The sequence below is a fragment of the Ambystoma mexicanum genome, chromosome 1p, assembly GCF_040938575.1.
Source record: "Ambystoma mexicanum isolate Mex_15411 chromosome 1p, UKY_AmexF1_1, whole genome shotgun sequence".
NCBI classification, from domain to species: Eukaryota; Metazoa; Chordata; class Amphibia; order Caudata; family Ambystomatidae; genus Ambystoma; species Ambystoma mexicanum.
The window spans coordinates 297267998-297291348 of record NC_090921.1 but is presented as its reverse complement, the minus strand read 5'-3'; the positions used below and the strand labels follow the sequence as shown (position 1 = coordinate 297291348).

General features: G+C 43.8%; 1 protein-coding gene across 1 annotated transcript in view; it reads right to left on the bottom strand.

Annotated features, from left to right (window-relative positions):
• The window catches only part of POLR2E (RNA polymerase II, I and III subunit E), a 178203-nt gene that overhangs the window by 122186 nt on the left and 32666 nt on the right, over positions 1-23351 (bottom strand). The window contains exon 3 of the mRNA XM_069647351.1: positions 1508-1623. Within this exon, the coding sequence (XP_069503452.1) occupies positions 1508-1623 (116 nt within the window). The remainder of the gene's footprint in view (positions 1-1507; positions 1624-23351) is intronic.

Here is a 23351-nt window from a genome sequence, read left to right as displayed (position 1 = left end):
GTCATGTGGCCAAAACGGTGCTTTTGTAGTAATGCGGGCAACCTGAAACTGTGCATGTCTCTTCAATAGTGTCCACAATGACGTTGTCCATCACATCGTGGCAAATCTCTCATAATTACAGGAACTTCATTTTGCACTGAAGTTGATGAAAGCATGCCACCTAAACAGTACAAAGGCTTGCATGCTTCAGCCATACAAGTACAGATACAGCACTTGAAGCTTACAAAGTGTGAAGCACAAGTACACCTTCTAGTTGTATATATACTGTTGAAACCATAACTAAGCAGCAGCGAAACGTTGATCGCCTTGTTTTTATGGATTTTAATTAATAAACCGTTGATATGAACAATAGGGAAATGATGGCATAATTTGTCCAAGTGCACTGGGTAGCCTAATGAGATCCAGGACCAGAGGGTGCACGCACACTATTGCCGCCTGCTAGACTGGATTAGACAAAAATGAGGATGGTAGCAAAGGACTCTGTTGCTTGAACGGTCTTCTCCTGTCCCTGTTCTGTTCTGTTCTTTTCCCTGCCAAAGTGGTCCCAATCAAGGGTTTACATAGTACTGTCTTGCTGTGGTGGCATCCATCCTTCTTCCATACAAGGGATGCTGCAAGGCCTTCCTTTCTTCATTGTCAGCGGTTTCTGTCAGAACATGCTACTATACATTTTGATAGCTTACGCAATGAACATTTCATGCATAAAAACATTTTCCAGTCATTCTCTCCACATTCCACTCACATTTATCTGGGCCCTTTAAGTTCCCCCACACTTAATACTCATAATATGTCCCAATTCTGCATTTTGTGCACCGATCATGTAAATCCCATGTTTAGCGTGCATGGACTCTTGATGGACAGTAGGCAGCTGGTGGGTCACTGTGTGCTCTGCCAGTGCAAGCAAACACTGTGGAAGCCTGTAGTCCATTGTTTAGCACAAGCCACAAGATTTTTACAATGCATTGGCTCTGACATTACAAATCTATTCAGCTAATAGTCAATGGCACCTTATATCTAAACAATAACTGCCTTCTTCAGTGTCTGCCCATGTCTTTCAGTGCCTGCCCATGTCAGTGTATGTCATATCTGCATGAGACGCTTCCCATTGCCCTCCCCCCCTCCTAGTTCATTATAGTACCTAAAACAAATCTTGCCTAATTCTAAAGAGCTTGGGGATGCGGGAGGACCCTGGTTCCTTCCCAACAGGAGAAAAAACTTTAAACTTCCATACGCTTTGTATCAAAATGGGAAATATGTCATAGTGATCCACAAGTAGGAGGAAATTATTTTTGTCCAGGGAGGTATTTTGCAGGGATGCCAACCTCTGAAGAAAGTTTTCTTCCTGAGGTCAGAGATGAAGTGCAGACCTGCAGAGGGATAATTTCCTCATGAGTCAGATGGTAAAGGGCAGTCACAGTAAGCACCTTTCACCTGCCGTCTCCACAGACAGTTAATTACCCATGTCTTTTGACGGGAATAATCTTATAATAATTAGGAAGAAGAGTACCTGCTTTGCAGAGGGTGTCATGCCAGTCTGCACCACAATCAAAGCCCTAGTGATGTTCTCCTCCTGCATTCTCTGGCAGTACATCTTGATGGTTTTAATCCCGACTTTGGGTTCCTCTGTGAAGAGAATCAAAAGCTCAAGGCAGCATTGGTACAAAGCAGCAGAGGCATCTAGATCTGATCTTCAAAAACACAAGCAAAAGTATTAAAAGTACAGTACCACAAAAAAAACTACCTGCAAAGAGCTCAAGCAGTAGGATGTAGATGGCAGCAAATAATACAGTCAAAAAGCAACACATTAGTCCATTAGCTAGTGTCATAGTTAAAGTAAACTGTACATGGTTCATGTAAATTGCAGCAGAAGACCAAACTTGTTGCCTAAAAATGCAATATGGTCCTATCTCATGTTGGTTGCTTACAATGCACACTTGTACGGTTTCTAATCCATGAACTTTCCTCGATACACAGAGCCAAGCAAAACCTCCTATTATCAGACATTCCTTAAAGTAAAGCACACATTTCTGTGTTACAATTTCCTCTCATCTCCAACACTTCTTGGGTCAAAGGCAATGTGTTCTCAGAGCGCTGTTAATGCAAAGGTTTCTACAATGTCCACACATCTGTACACACGGCCTACCCACACCACCACACGCCCCATGAATCTGTTGACTCATAATGACTAATGGTTATGAAAGTCCTCCATTTCAGGGACATCTAGAGTGACTATTTTCTTCCCCCAATGTTTGTACATCTGTTTGAGGGTCCAGAACCTGGTTCCAAAACATCTGTGATAGACTGATTTCCACATGCCCCTTCCTCATTTCATTGCACAAACTTCCTAAACATGGTGTAAGGAAAGTGGGCCAGATGAATCCACAGAAAGGAGGATTAATTCAAGGCTTCCTAGCCATCACTTTCTTTAAAAAAAAGTAGATTTATTGGATTTTCAAATTCATTACAAAAAAGAAAAGAAAAACAACATGGAAGAGATACAACGGGAGAAAAGCACTGCATACATAATCGCTTTTCAGTATACATGCAATTAAAAGGGTAAGAAAGCACAAGCAAGGGGGAGAACTGGGATCATCTGTGGCTGTCGAAAGAGTTTGGCAAAAGGACCTGGAATAGATCAAGAAAGGTACTGGTCAGCCCACAGCATAGCGTCCATCTACTACGCTTGCTGCATCTTATTAACAATAGTGAGAATGATTTCCTTTGCACAGAAATCAGAGGGCTGTAGTCATCTGAAGTAACAAGCGTGAAAAGGGATCCCGAATATGCCTATTTTTCACCAAAGAGTCAGAGGGTAGAAAAGATTTAGTCCATGGTACAAATATACCACATTTTGGCCCACCCCATATGAAGCAAAGGAGCATCCACCTTTTTCCAGTGCTGAGCGATGGGAAGTTTAGCTGCAGTGAGCATACGGTTGGATAGAACAGAGTGAGGAGCCCCAAAGGTAAACACATCCTGGTCGTCTGTATCTGCGAGCAGGACCACCAAAGGATCTAGGGGGAGCCAAATAGCCACAATTTCTTGGATTAAAATAACAAAAGCCGCCCAAAAGGGTTTAATTACCAGGCAATGCCACCATATAGGAGTCATGGATCCAACCTCTGCACACCCCCTGCAACAATGAGGAGAAACCAAGGGGTACATAGAACAAACGATCTGGTGTAGAGTTCTCTAATATTCTGGTACATATAGATGCTCTAGAAGCCCTCTACCACATGGTTTCCTGTGATGTAATTGGAATCGTGCAACCAAAGTCCCTCTCCCAGCTCCTCATATATGCCTCCATCTCTTCCCCTGAGTCTACCGCTAATAGCTTGTACACGTTACAAACCTTGTGATAAGAGAGGTTAAACAATACCAGCTTCTCCACAGGCACCAGGTCTTTCTGAACTCCCCCCCCCCCCCCGTCCCCTTCTGGTCTCAAGATGGAACGTCCAGTATCCGAGTTGCATGTAGTGAAATCGCTCCGTTTCTGGCAACGTGATCGTCTTACATTGCTCAAAGGTGAGGGGTCCCCTTGTCATACAGATGACCTAAATCGTGCAGCCGACCTGACCTTTGGTATAAGCTTGTGCTACACAGTTTTCGTAGCATGTTGAGCAGCCAGGCTTATCTCAAGACGGGTCAATGTGAGCTGTAGTGGAGTTACACAGAGATTTATAGTTACAAGTATTCAAATAAACTATCATACTCAAGGTTTCTTGAATAAACAATTATTCATAATAAGCCTTCTTCAGAAGGGAGCAATATAATAGTAACACTCAAATACACTTCTTGAAATACACACTCTTAATAGCGCTACATCAGTAGATGCCCTTTTGGGATGGCCCACAGACACTACCTACACCCTCAGGTGACTTCAATTGCTAGGGTGCTGGGGACATTAATATATCACTGTTGCATTTAGGATCATATAGTAATAAGTCAAAGGAAAAGATTACTTAGAACAAACAAGAGACCACCAATATTCTTAAGCAGGCTAATACGTTCATATCCTCCAATAAGAGTCATTCAGTGGAAGAGGCTAAGCCAAAGTCAATAGGCCAAAGTCTACGTAAGCTGAAGCACTTCTTTGTAGTTAAGTAGGAAGTCTTTGCACAATGTTTTAGAAGTCTTTGAAGAAAAGAAGAATCAAATGTAGGGCCACAAGCTGATTAGACTTGTGAGTAGTAGAAGATGCAAGCAACTCTACAGCAAGAGGTAAGTTCTCTTAGACTTTGCACAGTACCTTTAAAGATGAGAAAAGATGCAGCAGATGACTGTTCCTGTGCAGCTCTGCAGATCTAACTGTTCCTGGGCCTCCGTCGTGGGGACAAGAGGGAGGACGTCGGGGACTCCTGCACTGCACTGGGACGGTCAAAACTCGCAACCGGCAAACTTCACTTTCAGTGGCTGTTCAGTGTTTCAGCTCCTCCGCAAACAGAAACACGGTTCCTGGCTGTCGAGATGGACTTTCCTTGCTTCTAGGGTCCTGTACTCTGTTGAGGGGGCTCAGGCTCATCAGTCCTGCTTCCTGGGGGTACGGAGGATCTTCCTGGAGCTCTAGGCCAGCTTAAAAGCAACGCACACAATCTGGTATTCCTCTCCCTGGCTATACGGTTTCCAGTAGAAACATGGAAATTCAACCAGCTCCGAGATGGATGTACAGATGGCTTACTTTGGAGTTGATTGGTCCCACCAACTCAAGAGGAGAAGTCGTCCTTGCAGGAGCTTCTCCGTCGATGCAAACTTGGCTTTTGGCACTGCAGCAAGGCTTCACCGGGCAAACCAATGGTATAGGAGTTGCAGCAGGCGTCCTAAGTTCTTCTTCAGTTCCTTCGTCCAGTGATCGACTCTGCCTTCCAAGCCAAAAGACTTGCCTTTTATCCAGTTCTCTCCAATTCATTCCAGCCCAGCTGTCAATCACCCAACGGGGTGGCTTTCCTTGGAGGACAGTCAGCCAATCATCCCAGAGTGAATTTGGGTCTCGTAGGAGACTAAGCAAAGGGAGTTTGGGCACCTCCCTCACTTCCTGCCTACCCCAGACACCCTGGCAAAGCGAACAATGGGACCAAACCTGGTTTGGCACGCAGAGTAAATCTCAAGAAGGACCTTTCCACAAAGAAACGGCGAAAAAAGAAGACCTGGCCCATTTTGACAAAAATGGCACCCTTGGGTGCTTTACTGCAGCTGTGAACGCAGCCTGCGGTAAATGCACATCACGGTAGTTAAAACGATACCACTACCACCAACCATACAGTGAGGAAAGGGTAACATAGAAAATGTTACATGAGATGCTAGACAAAGGGGATACTAGGTAACCCCTTAACCACCGTATTGTGAAGATAGTGTGTGCTGTGTCTAGAAAGTTACAAATGTAAATAAAGTCAATTTCACTTTACTGCTCTGGGAAACAGTAGTTTATCCCAGAGAAGGTATTCAAACCTTTGGCACATCTGAAAGACTTCCCTGTGCCACTGCACTGAAGATGCTGTGTGACACAATGTAAAATATCATGCCTATGGAGTTTGTCAGTGTTCAAAAATCACATTAAAATACATGAGAGAGTGGGAAAAATGGTCTCGCTCTCTCCAGGTTAAAAAAATAAAGTTCTCAAAATCCCTGGGGGTCTCTAAGGTGGAGGGAATTAGCAAATTTCTGAGAAAAACTGATGAGGGGTGAGAGAGCGCACATATGTGGAGGAGGGGGTAAAGGTCAGAGGTCGATCATGGTCTGCTTTCTCAGATATAGAGAGAAGATGAAAGTTGCCCTCTGTCCAAAAGTGGCAGCGACACACCCCTTAAATATAGCTCAAGGTCACATTCTTCAACCACCCTCCCTACGTTGTATAGATCCTCATAGAACACAGCATACTCCTGAAATACACCCCTAGTGGTGAAGTATGGAGACCGCTGGGCATCCACAACTGAAGCAACTCAGTGACCTGCTTGTTGCCCGCATAGCCGCCACGCTATATTGCGTCAGTTTTATCCCCCTTCTCATAACTTCGCTAGCAAAGAAAACAAACTGGACACCACCTTCCCCACCTCCAACTCCTGCCTCTCCTTACTTGCTAGCTTAAGCTTTCCACCATCAGCATCCCTGCCACATGACGCTGCAGCTTCTAGGTCGTGAATTTCCCCCCTCAACCTCTCCACTAGCAAGATCTTCACCCTTTTCTTGGTTGGGCCCTCCTTTATCAGAAGACCTCTCCACATTGCCTTTGCTAGTTCCCACACTGTGCTAAAGTCTACCTCCCAGTGTCCTTAAACCTGAATACGTCCCCCACTGCTTTTCTGACCTTCTCAATGAAAACCATATCTTTAAGCAACATATTGTTGCATCTCCATAGGGACTCTTGTTTGAAGGCCTGCCATCGAGAAGCCCATACTCTGACCCGCTAATAGAAAGCTTGCTACCATACACCCTACCCAAATGATGCCTCTGTATAAACCAATAGTCAATCTGTGTCTGGGTACCATGAACGGGGGAGAGGAACGTATAGCCCATGTCTGCTGGGTGTCACCACCTCCAAACATCAACCAAGCCCTGCCCTGCCCTGCCATAGAACTATGAAAGCCTCCGCCCGCATGGGACACCCTGTCCCCTGACAGGCTAAACCCACCACTTCGGTCCATGGCCAGATCTGCCCACATGTTGAAATCCCCCCCCCCGACCACCCTGCCCCACCAGTAGTAGTTTTTTTTTTGTTGCACTTGGCGCTTGAATCGATCTGAGACAACACGTCTGGACGATGCAAATACAACCATAAGAACAAGAAAGAAGAACCACGCGTGAGTCAAGCCTAGGTTACACTACAAGACACAAATAGACATTGTTGTAAACGCCAGAAACCAACTGTAAGGCTCCAGCAAAAGGAACCCACAAAAAATATGTCCCTGTTCCAAGTCTACTAAAAGAAAGAATAGGAAGAAATAAAGGTTAGAAGATTTAATAAAAATCAGAAGAAAAAAGACGATCATCTGTCCCAAAGAAGGCCTCTGAAAAAACCTTCTCTAGGATGGGGTTTATTCTACAGAAATAGGTTGAAACATGTTGAATATAACATCCAGAAGATATATCAATTTGAGAAAACAACCACTCGCATTTAATAACTTTGTGATGAGATATCTTTTGAAACCAAAGACAAATTGTGAATAGATTAAAGAAAACTAAGTCCATAGATAACCCTTGGAATATTTTTTTGTTATGTATTGTCATGTGATGTTTTCTGTATAAAATGAAAAGTAAGAAAAATTATTGTGAGGTATGAATTATCTAATATGTGTATGTTACATTAGTACAAGATTGTTTGAGTCAGGGTGTGTTTAAAAGCAATTTAGGCTAGGTATGACTATTTAGATGTCGAAGCGTGTGGCTAGTACATGGATAGATATACAGGAGAAAGGGCTAGTCTGTGTTTCACTCTTTTCACATTGACTTTGACCTAATATAACACAGTCCCCTCAATAACAAAAAATACTGGGCACGACCTACTATAGACCCCACCAGTAGTAGGCCACAGCTTTGCCCAAGTAACTCAACCAGCAAATAGCAGCTGTCCCCGATTGGGGCAATAAACTGTGGCCAGAGTCACATGTACCCCATCTAACATGCCGGAGAACAGCAAGGCCAAAGCTCTACCGTCTGCCAAACCCATCGATTGCAAAGGCAAATCCTCCTGTTAAGGAGGATATCCATTCTACTTTTTTTTTTATTTGCCCCTGATGCCCAGAACACCTGCCCAATCTGGGCCACGGGATGCACCTCTCCTCCCCCCACACACACTAGCTTAGTCCCCTGCACCATCAGTATATCCAACCTCTGATTGCGGAAATTCCCTGCCCATCAATGAACGCTTGGTAGGTGAATTCAGGCCTTAATGCCTTTGAGGGATGAAGATAGGGAAGGCTCCAGGGCATGATTGATATACGGTGGGGTTTTACAATACTTTTGCGAGCAACACTAGCCCATCACACATCACTAGCCCATCACACAGATAACTCTTTAATCGAATCTTGGTTATGGGGCAGGTGCACCGCCCCCCCCCCACCACACCCCGCAGTAACGGTTATGCCAAAGGCAGGAAGGGATCCACAGAGTTGCAAGTCAAGATATTTACCATGGTACTCTCCACCAGAATGGAGCAGGTCATGCCGCGCCTGGTTCATTCGGATCAGGTTGGTTTAATCCGTGGTAGACAAGGAGCAGATACTTTTCGAAAGACGCTGCATTTGATGGATTTTGCAGAGAAACTAGAGGTTTACCCTACGTAGTGGCCTTGGATGCAGAAAAGGCTTTCGACAGAGTGGACTGGAGTTTTCTTTACAGGGTATTGCGGTTTGTAGGTTGAGGGGGTAGGTGGAAAAAAAATGCTGAAAGGGCTCCAGGCACTGTACTCTTCTCCAGTGGCATGGGTGGTGGCTAATGGGAAACTGTCTGTTTTTTTTAGTTGAAAAGGGGTACAAGACAAGAGTGCCAATTATCCCCGCTCTTACTTGCGCTGTAAATGGAGACATTGGTGGAGCGGTTGCGGTGGGCACCCCAAGAAGAAGGCATTGTGGTGGGGGGTTGGCGAGATCAAGTTCAGTCAACTGCAGTGGGTGTGGGGGTCAGTGGCAACTGAACCTTCAGGATTTACCGGTCGTACTCTCCATGGCAGAACCGAAGGTGAGATTGAATTTGCTTCCCCCCCATTGTGACTTGCAAGTTGCCGTTAGTCTGTTTGCCAAAAGCCTTAGTGAGGGTGTTGGATTTGACAGATCGAGAACCTGGAGGCAGCGGGGGCGCACTTAGTTGACTCTGGGGATCCCCCGGCACTCGAGAGTGGAGTCCTATGAGAAATAAATGATGCATTTGGGATCAAAGTAAGGGGTGCTCTACCCGCTTCACCTGCGGTGCTTTGGATTGAATAGTCAGACAAATCGCTGGATGCCCCCCCCCCCCAACCCTGCCAGAACATCTGGGTCCTCTGAGGTTCGGGGGCCCCGGGGAGAGATCCTCCAATTACAAGCTGTGAATGTTTAAAGAGCACCACAGGCGTCAATGAACTGAGGACTCCAGCTTATAATGCTGTGCTTACCTTGACTAACGACAGTTTGCCTTGAACTTCAGCTCTTGCAGCGTGCCTATCCAGAGACATTACCGCCATTAAAAACGTAGTCTCGAGTCGAAGACGCAATTGAAGGAGTCCCTTACGCAAACTGGTAACCTCTCAGAACATTGTGAAGATTCCAGGAATTGGGCAGAGGGCATGTGGCCCCCTAAACTCGCATGTACCAATACAATCAGACAATGAGAAAGTGAGATTGGAAAAGATTACAACATGTGCACCCACAGCTGCCGCCTTTAGACCCTCTGCGCATACAAGAGAGAGAGATCTCTGACAGTTCTTCTTCATCGGCCTGAACTACACCGAGTAAGTCTGTGTTCTCTCCCAGTACAAGCCTGTTGGCTAATCAACTTACAGCCAACTCAATCTTTCAAATGCAAAACAGTATATAGTCAGCTCTCACCATCGCGCCGGCACCTTTTTTGAAATTATGCAACTCTATAAATGATCACAAAGGATCAGGCAACTCTGCTTGCAATGATACATTCTAAACTAATTCTTTTGGAATCTTTCACCACGACTATGCAAGCAAGGCTTGATCGTGGAGCTAGTTGTCGTTGCAGTAGTAGGGCCAATTGTGTGACCTTGTGAGAGGGGGCAGACAAAACATCCTGATGGATGCGATAATGGAATGCCAGAAATGGTTGAAACCTATGATGTAAAGAGCGGGGGCTTAAATCAGAAGGATAAGGAGCAGGAATCCCTTACGAGTGAGATCCTGCCAATGACGGAAAATTTGTAAAATGCTAAATGTATAGAATTACGGTGTGATAAACCCTCCCAACTCAAGGGCAAAGCGAAGGGTGGTACAACGACCCGAAAAGAAATAAACAAAGGGCCTGCAGTGGAAAAGCCCAACTTAAGACAACAGGGAAGGAGTGCTCGACATATGGAGCCCGAAGTAGAGCCCACAACGTTAGATGTTGACTTGGTTGTGGACATATAAGGCGCAGAGCAGAGATTGAAAATACATCCTACTAACAAAACAAATTCCTATTTTTGACAAGTGTAGAGAAAGGCTCCCATTGGCGATTGCCCAACTAATGAAGAAAATGGGAAAATAGCCATCCATCGAAAAAAACAAGATCTAATGGCTCTAGAGAATTTCTCAGACAATCTAAGAACACCACCGGCTCCGCATCCCGATGTCCCAGCCCAAGTGAAAGTGGTCTCTCGATCGGGTCTCTCCACCCCAAAGTCCTTTGACAGACCCAGTGTTTGTGGCATAAGGCCGAGAGCCACAAGAGGATGAAACTATAATGGACGGCACACTGAATTTCTCGACTTACTATATCGATTCATCTAATGAGTCATTCGAAGCAGAGACAAGCATGAACTCCCAATGCTTTAAAGGAGGGTGCCCCCACCTACTAATATTGTGTTTGAGACAGGAGCACCTAGGTCTTCAGGGGAAACGCTGGCTCAAAAAACCCAATGTAGCAGTGCACAAATATAAAGAGCATGGGCAGAAACCCAATACTTATTCTACTCCTTCAGACCACAAATTGACGTAAATAATGTTCAGAAGAGAATGAATAAAAGGCAGGCATACAACATGCCACTGGAACGGCTGCCCTCATCAAAATCATGGTTTAATTTTGAACCAGAGAAACGGTGTTAGACTATTGCACCACATTCCAAATCTTTGTTATATAGACTCAGAAGACATCTCAGTAGTCGAATTTGTGACGGAAGCAAGGATGGATTAGGTTAGATTACATGCTATAAAAATGGTTCTGTGGGAAGCATCTCAGCTCTTCTTCCACTAGGATTCGAACTAAAAGATGATGTTTTGGCCTTACAGGCATTGAAAGACAGTGATAAAAGGCTTAGTATTGCTGAACACATATGGGACTGGGCCCATCTTAGGCTCCAAGAAAATGCCAAAATCATTTTAAGACATCGAAATCCTTGATGTAAAGTGGTCGAGGAGGGTACGAAAAGGCATTAGCCGTCTAAGAGTATCCTTCTCTTCTATAAAAGCTCATGAAAGGCTGGTAGCTTAGACAGTCTTGTTCTGGCAAGGCAGACCGAAGATTGGGCCTGGCTTAGCGCTGTGTCAAAATAAATAGTGTGAGGGAGAACAAAATTGGGGAGATGTGTTGGTTGGCTGCTGGAACGCGGAGGAGGGAGGAGTGGGGGGGGGGGGGTTACACTTATTTGATGAGGGATGAGCAGACTTTGAAATTGTTTGATTTCTACGTTTACAGGAAACAGTTGCGGGCAGTTCCTATATGTGATGGGTTTTGGGGCTACGCAAATCCAGCCAAAAAAGGTACTTAAGGAAGACCTTATTCAGGGTTGCTAACGTTGATCAAAACAGGGCATGGGATTCAGGTGAGAAAGGGCCCAATCCCTGGGTTAAAACGCCAACCTTAGAAATCAACCAAGGGGCTTGGAGAAGAAGCAAATCAGTTATATTATTTAAGCTCTACTGGAATCTAGCTAAGATAAAAGCTGAATGTTTCATTGGTTGTATAATGGAATTGAGGCGAGCTGCATAGAATTAGAAGATCCTTAAATTATACTAAGTATAGATTTTAACATCAAATGCCTGGATGGAAATGGTACTCCATTAATGCTCCTAAAAGCTACTTCCACCCCAAGAGGGCATTCGCTTGGATGTGGCAAATGGAGGCTAGGGAGCTCCAATTGCTAAATGGACAGACCAGGGTGGCCATACCTGGGAAATCCACTTGGTTTTGTGGTAAGCTTGAAGCCTCACTAGACTATTTCTTTGTATATAGTAATGTATTACGAGGGGTAGATTTGCAAGCGTTGATCCAAATGAATTGTGGCGTGTTGGCAAGTGTTTTTGCAGACTGGACCCCTTTGAAGCCTGTGGCTATCGGCACGGTGTTGCTGAGGAGGAGCTGTACATTCAGCGTTTAAAAACTACATCTCCAGCGAATGCGGAGCGAATTGTGGAGTGTTGGCGAGTGTTAGCGAGGAGTGAGCGGGATACAGTGGGACGCTCCCTGCTTCTACATTTCACGACGCCCCTGTGCGAGATCCCATGCGGTCGCTACAGATAGCCATGACCAACTAACTGCGGTAAAAGGATTACATACGAGGACGCTGTACACGCCTCCCTCACAGTGCTGTCGGTAAACTGAGACTTAGGCCTTATATGGTGCCGAGTTAGTAAGCTTCCTTTGAGATTTTTTGTAACTGTTAACTTGTGCCCTCCTGACCTTTCCCGTCTAGAGGATTCACTACAGTATCAATCCTAATTGACAAGTTGCTTAATTTTTCTACATGCCAGTGAACTGTGGGGGCTACAACTAGCATTGAACTGAAAACTATTCTAGCTCTGAAAGGAACAGCAATGTTGGACCACTCTGTAAGGAATACGCAGGTACATTTCTGTGGCTCAAAGGACCTGACGGATATCAGCATCATTGAACTTGCTGATCAAGAAGGAAACCGTGAACAGTCTGTAAGTAATCACATCGAAAGTGTGGTGCAACAAACCTGTGATGCGTCGGCATAGTATTCACAAACAGCGCTTACTAACTTCATTGACAAGGATGACAAGGGCTATGATCAAAAGCCAAGGCCCAATTAGAAGCTGATGGTTCAGGGGTATTTGGTGCTCAGAGTGACTCCCCGGCATGTCATCATACCCTGAGGGAGAATGACGAGTTTATTCAATTGACCCACACTACTGTTTGCGCATTGAACATGGTTCAGAGTTCATTTGTCTCATTCTATGACAACATCTGGGCTGAATTAAAATCTACCAATGCAATGATTGCTGATGTGAATACTAAACTAGAGGACATTGACTTTGAATTGCGATGTGGACCTATTGGTGGATGCCTAAGGGAGGAGAGGGTGGCTGTGGGAGGGCAACAGCCAAAGCCCATCTCTGTTGTAAGCTCCTTGCAAATTATTGAAATCTCAAATACCAACAATGAGGAGGGTCGAATAACCTTCCCCAGTTTGCTGGGGTCTAGGTTGGAGTCTATTCCTTTTAGCTCCCCCCTGAAGGACCGCAATGGGACTTGCCCAATTGTGGACCTTACTACCGACCATCTCCCGAGTTGGCAGGTCCAGACATTTTTGTGGGGTGGGGGGATTCACAGGGCATCACACCGACTGTGGAAGAGTTCGTCTCTCCTAAATCAAACAAGGTAAAAAATAAAAGGACAAAAAGTGGTGAAGCGGAAACCTGTGGTATGAAGGAATCATAGTCTAAGCATTAGAGCTGCTCACAAATCTCTTTTCCGTTCTAGGCTGTCCCCTGTAAATGAGCATGGTGGCTCAAGGTTCGAGGTGCCTCCTAAGGTTTTGTCTGTTGACTCTATGGCACAAACTGATCCAAATGTGTTGGTTTCTTACCATGATGCAGCGGTTAATGCAGCCCAGGGTGGGGTTCCTGCCCCTCGGTCGAAACCTTGTTGGAGGTTGGCAAATGTGATCCCATGTGCTCTGATCTGGGATGTAAGGGTGCACATAAGGTGACCCAAAAGAGGCGCTAGTAGTGGCACAGCCTCTGTCCCCGTGTTTGGGCTTATGGATATATGCCCACAGGGAGCCATTGCTGGCCCTATTAGATCTATCTGGGGATCCAGTGAGGGGGCCTCTACGTCAGCCTACCCCACCCCAAAGTTGGGTAAGGGGGTGCATGCCCCTGGAGGGGTGGCAGAGAGGGGGGGGGGGGGACCACTCTGATCAGCAAGCAATCTGGGATGTTAAAGTGGGGGCCTCCAGCAGTGTTGACCACTGTGTGGAAATGGTTGTGGGACAGACGAGAAATCCAATTCCAACGTGAAATTTGGGGTGGGAACCCTCCCCTTAGGGGTGGGATGTGGAAGTGACAAGTCGCGGTTATTTGATAACCCAATTGATATCTCCCCTATGCCCAACTACCCCCTGGTGACAAAGATCTGTACCGACGACTGTTGGATATTCCAACTGAAATCACCCCGATGTCTAATTATCCTAGGGTGGCCTCAGGAGTCAGGGATCTGTTACAACGTCTCCATTTGCCCTCAACATATCCCCCAGGAGATAGATCTAATCTACACACTACAGCTTCGGGCTCCTGTAGTACATCTTTGATCCCATGAGCGATTGACTCACGAGGGAACAAAGGGGAGGGATGTTCTGGGCACCAGGACGAATGATCAGAGCACCAGTCAGGGGCCATTGCAAATTAAAATGACTAGCACATTGGGCCCCGATTTCCTGGTATGCCTGAACCGCAGTAACATTTTGTTGATATTCTCAGAAATTGCTTCCTTGGCATTGGTGGGCTCACCTGATAAATCGGGAGAGTGGCTTTCCCCGAGAGAGATCATTTAGACTCTTGTATTATCTACCTGAACTCTCCCCTGGTAAAGGAATTGATCCTCACCCAACGTGAAGGACTACTGAATTTAGGGTTTGAAGTTAAACAGGTGGAGCCTGAGAAGGGTAGCTCTTACCCTAAAATTTATGCACAGAAGGGTGCTCCCCCTGGTGGGGAAAGGGAGGGTGGGCTCGGGGACTGGGAAGGCTGCTGAAAAAGAAATAGACTGAGCGGCCATCATTTCCTCCTTGTGGCAGAAACTTGTCCTGTAATCAACCAATCTGTGCGGGCACTGAATGGAGAAAGGTTCCCCCTGTGCCTAAAATCATGGAACTCACGTTGTAATGTACATCTTTTTACTAACCCGATCCGTTTGCCCAATCTAAAAGAGACTAATAGTAACTGCCTACAAGAAACATGGAGGACTTATACTCCTAGCTTAGATGGATATAAGATCTTTACCCAATCAGCAAAAGAGTGTGGGATGGAGACCATCAGGGGGCCTACTAACTGCAGTAGAAAACAGCATGTGCCTCTGTAGGGGCTTTTATTATTGAAAATCTACCCTTTGGAGTTCTTGGTGTGGATGTTCCCTCCCAGGACGGCTCTGTGAAGATTCTGATCATTAATATTCACTGGCACACTTGTGGAAGCCTTTGTTGATAATGCATGCCAGGTTATTGATGAGTGGTCCGGGAGGTATGCTAATGGTAGGGTTCTAGTGGTGGGAGAAGTCAATTCCGACTGGATTTTATACTACCCCTTGGGATCTTGATGAGGTACATTTAGAGCAAGTAGATCATGGCGGGAAGCGACAGCTGGGGAAAATTTGTTATGTGGGTCTGGGGTGCCTGGGCCTATAGCCTCTGGTGGGGAAAAAGTCACAAATATCTAGTTAGTCGAAATGGCACACTTGGCATTGGGGGGTGGGGGGGGGGAATAGTTCCTCCTTATTGGATTACGCCTTTGCGGATAATTTTCTTTTGAACCGCTGTGCGTCGTTTAACCTAACCAAGAATTATTGGAGTGATCATTGTATCCTGACGGCATCCTTCCGTTTTGTATTAAATCTTACAAGAATTTGCCTCCAGCCACAGGTTGACGCTAGTATGGCGGGTAACTCAGTAAGATGAACTGATATTAACAGCTATGTGTTGAATAAGAATCTGAGGGACAACCTGAATCCAACTACCCTTGAATGGAAAATGTGTAACTTTAATGTGACTGAGATACAGAGGTTTATTGGTCTCCTGGTTGCCGGTATCCGCACTAGGACTGAAAATAGAGGGAATGGCCTTGTTAGACATTCTCATTGTTATAATGGGGACCTGGCTTCTGCACAAATAAAAATGAAGAGGGAAATCAGACTGATCCGGCGATCAACCTTAGATGAGGGTACTAGTTCAGAGCTGGTTATGAAGATCAAGCAGTCCTATAAGACTATTGCAAGTCAATAAAAAATATCTTATTCCAACAGGACGCTGAAACTATGCCAGGGGTACTGATTAACACGTCAGTGACTTTTGGCAGTTTTTCAATGGACAAGATCCTAACTATATTGTTTGCCAGCTAAACACCATCTCAGAGTTGGAATGGGTTGAGTTATTTTAAGGGAAGCTTTGGTGAACCAACGACTAACCCTCCTGCGATAACTATTATTTGGATTGTGCCATTTGGGAACCCCACACTAGATATCAATACCATCTATTCCATATTATCCAAATGTAAAAATTCAAGAGCTCCAGGTCTGAATGGACTTGGAAACAACACCTTCAAAGCTGATAAAAACACCTGGGCGACTCTACTATACCTTGAATTTAAAGATATTATTGGTACAGGGGAAACACCACAGTCTTGGAGCACTGCTCATGTGATTCCTATCTACAAGTATGTGAGCAGGGCCGATCCTATGAACTATCGGCCAATTTCACTTTTGATGCTGATTGTAAAACCTTTTCGGCATTCCTGCTTTCCCACTTGGAGGATTGGGCGAAAGTGAAGCATCCACTAGATCGTTGCCAGACTGGGTTTCGGAAGGGGCATTCGACGAATGGGCTTTCTCTCAAATGCATACAGGAAGATGCTTGGAGGAGGCCGAAGGGATGCACCTATATGGCCTCGATTAGATCTCTCGGCCGCGTTTAATTGTGTAGTGCGAGGTAAGCTATGGGCAACATTGGCTACCTGGGGCCTGCCGGGGGGGGGGGGGCTTCTGAGGTTAATCATGGGTGTTCATGAGAATTGTGGGATACAGGTCCGTTTGAGTCAAAAGGGGAGATGTCTCTCAGAGAATCAGATCCTACCAGGGGGTCAGACCGGGTTGCGTTTTGGCCCCCTGCCTGTGCAACCAATATATGCCAGATGTTGTGCTTACTCTAGCCAACGAAGGGTTGATTGCTCCGAAAGCTGGGCAGGCAAAAATCATATGGCTTGAATATGCAGACGACATTCTGAATTTTGATCAAACTGGGGTCGGCTTCCAGAGGCTCTTGAATAGATTTGAGGGATATTCAAAAGAAGAGAGGCTCATTATTAATCCCAATAAAACAAAAATTGTCTCATTTAGGAAAGGAGGGTGAAGCCCAACCATACAGTAGGGTATATTGAAGGTATTGCCGAGCGTAAGTTATCTGGGGTTTAATTTTAGTGCATATAAAAAAGGTACTTAAATGGCCTATGAGACACTGTCACAAGGCCAAGCTCCAGGAATCTCAGATCAGAAAAATAGATCGCAAATTTGGTAGATTCTCACTGAAACTTGCATTAGTGTTCTTCGAAGGGAACACTGTGCCAAAACTAACATACAGCCTAGAATTAATGTCCGATAAAGAAAATAGAAGTGAGGGCAGAATATGGAGGTGGATCCTCAGTGTACCTAATGCAGTGCCATTATCGGCACTAACATTTAAATTGGGTGTCTTCAATTTGGTCAAGGGTACAATGGTGCCTTCTAACACCATTTGCAAAAATGTTGCCCGCGATGCTGGACTCTTTGTATCATCTGATGGGAGAAAATGTGAACTTTTCCGTAGATCTAACTGCCCTAAAGGGTTGATGTGAATCTCTCTTGTATGATATTGCCTCTAATCCGGAGACCTTGCTCTCCAACCCTCTAAAAGGTTAAAAGGACCTTGCTCGATTTTGAATGGATTGAGACCACCAATGATTTCCATTCATACCCTTCATTGGGTCATCCTGCACATTATCATAGGTGCTGCGGGTATCAATCGAATATTCTGCTTCAATTTCCCAATCGGTATTATCATGGGCTACTACCCAGGGCATGGTGGAATCTTTTACCCACCAAGGAACTTCAGCTCAGAAGGAATTTCGACAACGAAAGATGTAGCCTACTGTAGGTTTTGTATACTGAAATTTGAGTCGTTACGCCACTTAGTGCTGAAGTGCGACTTACTAAAAGCTGGTAAGGGCTAAATTCTTATCCGGCCTAAAACTGTACTTACAATTATGCAGCAAGGATATGATATAGAAGCGCTGTCTCAGTATCCAGAACGTGCACAAGGGCCTGGCTTTATCAGGTTTCATCAAAGGTCTTAGTCTGTAGACATTCCGATATGGAATGACATTAGGAGAATCCTACCGATTGCTCAGCAGAAAAGCACAGGGACTTAGATCTTGAAATGAACTCCTTTGAGGGCACTGTTAAAGTTAAGGTTGGAACAGGAACAATGCCTACATGAACTTTATTATTACAGTATGAATGTTTGCCCTCTTTAGAATGAATTGCCTTAGGGAGCAGGTTATAATTAATTGCCTTGATGTACTGTATTTTTTGCAGGACTTATTGCTCTTGTTTTTATCTGTGTAGGTTGCGGTGTGCTTGGGCGATCTTTGTGTTCGGTTTAATATATTCTTCTTTGTTTGCTTGGTTTGGTTTTTTAATAATGTATATGTGATTTTAATGTGTTCGATTTCTTTTACATTTCTACAATTGTAACTAATTGCAACATTTAAAAAAATATATATATTAAAAACAGTGACCACTGACTCTTGAAAATGACATGGAAGGCAGAGGTAAGAGACCAGAACCAGGTAGAGGTGGATAATATGCATATTTCACAAGGAATAAATAGGCTATCGAACTGCACAATGTGACTGAGATTGTATCTAAATTTAAGAAGCAAAATAGGTCTTGACAAATATTTATTGAACTTTGCTCCTATACTTATGAACTTTGAAGTGGCCATTAGAGGAAGCCTGAATCTCGGCATAAACCTATTTATAACGGTGAACTGGTCGAAGAAAAAGGTGCTTCGTGGAGATCTTAGAGAACCAAGTTGGTTACCTAGGATTGGAAGGTAACATTTGACTAAGAAAATAAAGCAGCGATACAAAAACTGGCTAACATCATTTAAATCTCAAAGATTACAAGAGGAGGCGGAGCATTTGCTTACAGCAGTTTGTAAAAGAAACCCCTGCCATTTTTGGGAACACCTCAATAATAAATGGCACGCCCCAGGCAGCACTGCAGGTCAGTGCAGTCTCAGAGGAACAATGGATTGATCATTTTGCTGCCCTTTTTTGCTCCCATTAATTTGAGAACAGGCAGGGAGGTGTCGAGCAAGCAGGAAGCCTGGACCTTGCCATTTGATAAAGAAGATATTGAAATGCTAATTTCAAAACAGAGTTCCTTGCGGGCACCATGGACTGATGGTCTCACAAATACCATGCTGAAGGAAGCCCCGGCTTGGTTGGCCGAGTTTACCCATGTTATTTCACAAAATAATGAAAGCAAGAGCAGTTCAGAGCTCTTGAAAGGCAGCTTTTGTAATATCCATATTCAAAAATGGCAATAGTTTTAAAAATGATCACCCTTTTGGAAAAACTTGTAGTCTCACTAATTATACGCCATTTGAACTCATGGACAAATGAAACAGGGCCATTTGATCCCTGCCAGTTGGGGTTCATTAAAGGAGGGGGAACCAGTTTAAATCTTCATGTTAAATTTGATAATGTTTCAAGCTATCAAAAAAAGGTAGAACTAGATCAAGCGTTTGCTAGTGTAAATAGAGAAAAATGAGGGATAACATTGGAAAACTGTCCTACTCATCTGGTGCAGCCAATAAAGGAGCTCTACTCATCTACCACAATGCAGGTCAGATTGAACTTACGGGGTCAATTTTTAAAAGAAATCAATACACATCGAGGTCTGAAACAGGGTTGCGAATGGTTTCATTTATATCCATCAGACCTGGCCGGTGGTCAGGAGAAGGTAAATAAATGCCTTTCCACCAAAGATAAACGGAACAAGTATACCTTGGATCCTTTATGCGGATGATTGATTCTCATCGACAAAACTCCCACAGCCCTGCAACGTAGAATATAGGCTATCAAATCATTTGAGGCTCAATGTAAAAAGAAAAAAACTTGTTCAAAGGGAAACAAAAGCATACGTACAAGTGGTATGCAGGACAGGAATTTTCAGAATGTGTAGATTCTATTTTCTATCTAGGAGTCCAAATGAACGAAAGCCAAAATAACAAGTCTGTGGGTTTGGGATTTGAGATCCAAAGCGAGAAGCTTGGAAGCTCAAGATCTGTCCCTTCACTTGAGGTACGAGACGTTCACCATTATCCCGGAGCTGACATTCTATAGTCTGAAAGTGGGGCCGATTTTGTCTTATGGAGCTGAAGCAGGCTTAAATCTTCCATGGCAGATCTGGGAAGTACTCGAGGGGATGTTTTGGAAAAGGATACTTCGGCTTCCAAGGGGATTACCATTGGCTCTCATTCGGTCTGAATTGGGCTTCAATCTTTGTATTGAGTGACCCTTTGAAGTCGTCTCACCTATGGAAATCCCTTATGTCGAAGACTCCTCCTCTACCAAGAAATTGGGGTGGTGGAATTGCCCTTAGATAACTGGGAAGTCAAATGTATTGACTGCCTAAACAATCTGGGATCGTCAGTTGAGCTCCTATTATCCAACCAGACGGCTGTTAAAACAAAATAGCAGCGTCAAGATTGGATTAGTATTCAGGAGAAAAGAAGTCAAATCATGGGGAACTATACTAGTGAAAGTAGAGCGTTTAAAGCACTCACCAAAGATAGAGTTACGTTTCCAAGCCTGTTGCATAGGACTCAATTTATGCGGATAAGATTGAGCTTATATCTTAACTAAAGAGGTGTTGGCTGTGCGTAAACAAATCAAGAGCAAGGATACAAACTGTAGAATTTTGTTCCATGATTGGAGTATTTGAGACATTGAACCAGTTAATCGTGACATGTGTAGGTTTAACCCTATTAAGAAAGTGCTATTTGGGCACTTTTATAAGACGGGAACACTAACAGCTGGTGGAATAGGTTTCTAATGGGAGAAATTCATTCTATGATCTTTTTAAAGGGAGGGGGGCCCAAGAAAGATGGCTACCGGGTGAATAAGCTCTGGCTAATGCCAATGCCACAAGAGAGATGACCTCCACACCGCTACAGAAGGACTTCAAATTCGCAACAAAATACAAGAGGATCCAAGAATCGCCTTAACAGACAATTATTTTAAAACAGCAAGAAATCCTGATGAATCCATCAACATACACAAATGAAGAGGAAGATGATGTCATGTCAATGCCAGATGATGAATACATTGTCATCGATGAGGATTGCTCATTAGTCGTCAAGGCTAACTCTCAGGAAGAAAATACAAGATACAATGAAGACACTATATTAACCTGCAATGACATCTCAGATACTGAACATTTTCTACAGAACCTGAACCAAACCTTCCAATACATAGAGAAACAGAAGAAGGGAGACATGACCTACTAATCGTTGACGATCGAAAAGGTTCGTATTCAGATAAAATTATTAACAAGTCTATATGGCAGAAACATCACGACATCGTCCTCAATAGAAGAAACGTAATTTGGCTACTACGCGAGATACCCAATTTACACTCGATCAAATCAGATTTTAGAACAATTGAATTTCTTCATGAACATTGAACCAATCACATTGCAGTACATTTACAGTTGCGAAAACTGCAATTGCCATAATAGAAACGGCAAGGAAGATTTCAAGCTTGGGATTCGAAATCTCATAATGAATCACTAAAAAAAAGGGGAAAACAAGTGAAACACAACAAACAAAAATAAAAAACACAACTAAAACAATAAAACATAACTTGAAGGCAGAAATGTAGAAGCCCCATGGAAACTATGTTCTTGGAACTCATATGGCTCTAGACATCTATTCGAAGGCAAAAACTTGATCCTAAAAAATAGTGACATAATATCCTTACAAGAAACATGGATCAGCAAGCAGCCTACTTGTGATGGAGTCACCATAAGCATGAACCCTGCAATCACTCGAGAAAAAGATCGACCTTCATCGGGACCATCAACTATGATTAAAGCAGGAGTGAACCTCCATGTGATCGAAACAATTAACCTGAACCCCTTCACACAAATGAGCATACTGGAAAAACCATCCGATTGTTCAATAAATGCAAGAGGAAAAAAAAGCTGACATGAATGTAAGGATAACATGCATATGTAACGTCTATTGGAACCACATTGCAATTAACGATGTATTTATCGATGCAATATTCACAAAAATAGATGGAACTAAAGAACAAATACCCAATTATGGAGACAATCATATGTGGCAACTTGAACATCCATTTATTCACAAAACTTGGTACCAGAATCGCGCAAAACAATCTCCCCAAGAAAGCACAACTGTGGTAGAACGAATGCTCAATGAGAGACATAGACCTTGTAAATGGTCACATTCAAGAAGATTTCCATCAAGGCCAACATGGGGAATAGGAAATACAGTCGGATACTGAGATTATATTTTTGCTACGCGGGCATTGATTTCAGACTTTGAATCACTGATAAGACCACAAGTGAACACAATATCCTAAGACTGACCTGCAAAGAACCACAGAAGCGCCCTCACATAAAGTCAGTTTTACCTCTGGAATTGAACCATGGAGTAAATCACTTACAGAAGGAAGGTTCTGGAGAAAAGTGCTATCCCTACCACCCTCCTTCCGAGTGCAGCGCATCAGATTCGAGTTAGCACTCAAATCTCTACTAATCTCTAGAATCTAGAATTATAACATGGAAAACACTGGATCTATACAGGAAAACTGGTAAATGAGGACATTACGGCTTACTATAGACCTGCTCCAACACCATCAATACCTCAATACTCCATGCATGGAAAGAAGCTTGTAAACAACTGATGATAAACATGGGCATTGCAGAAGAAATATTAACGTGCAGACTGGGAAGCAAAAAAAAAAATTCAGCGAAAAGGCTGGATAACCATAGAGAAAAAAGCTGAATACCGACTTGCGCTTAATTGCACGCTAGACTGTCGAAGATTGAATCAACTACTGAAATACCTAGAGCTCTTCCCAGGTCGAAACACGAGAGATACCTTCCTTAGGCTCTGGCTGAACCTTCTACCAACGAGGGAAGTCCTGACAAAAACAAGACAAATTCCGATAGATTGAACTTCTGCTGATTTTGCAAAAATGATAAACAGCCTGAAACATCCTATCACATCTTCATGGAGTGTGCATAGTTGTATAAAGAAAGAAAAAAAAATCTTGCCCATGCTACCATTAGAAAATTGTAGCAATCCTCAAGAAAAATGATGGGAAACAATGCTAGCAGGTAAACAGATTTCCGATCAGTGCAATATTGAAACGAGATCATCGAAAAAGAATCCTGCAACCAAAAGAACAAAAAAGACTAATTGTAGACTAATTACCTAACAAGGAATCTTTCCTAACAAAGATCTGATCGTGGACTAATTTTAAATTCAACACAAGCAACCCTTGACTAAGAGTATATTTTTATTTGCATTCGATAATGACATTGAAAACGGTGTAAGTGTAAAAGTAATAACCTTGTTTAAAACATTTAAAACAATTAAAAATAGGGATATGGTGATCGATCTACACCTAGTGACCCTT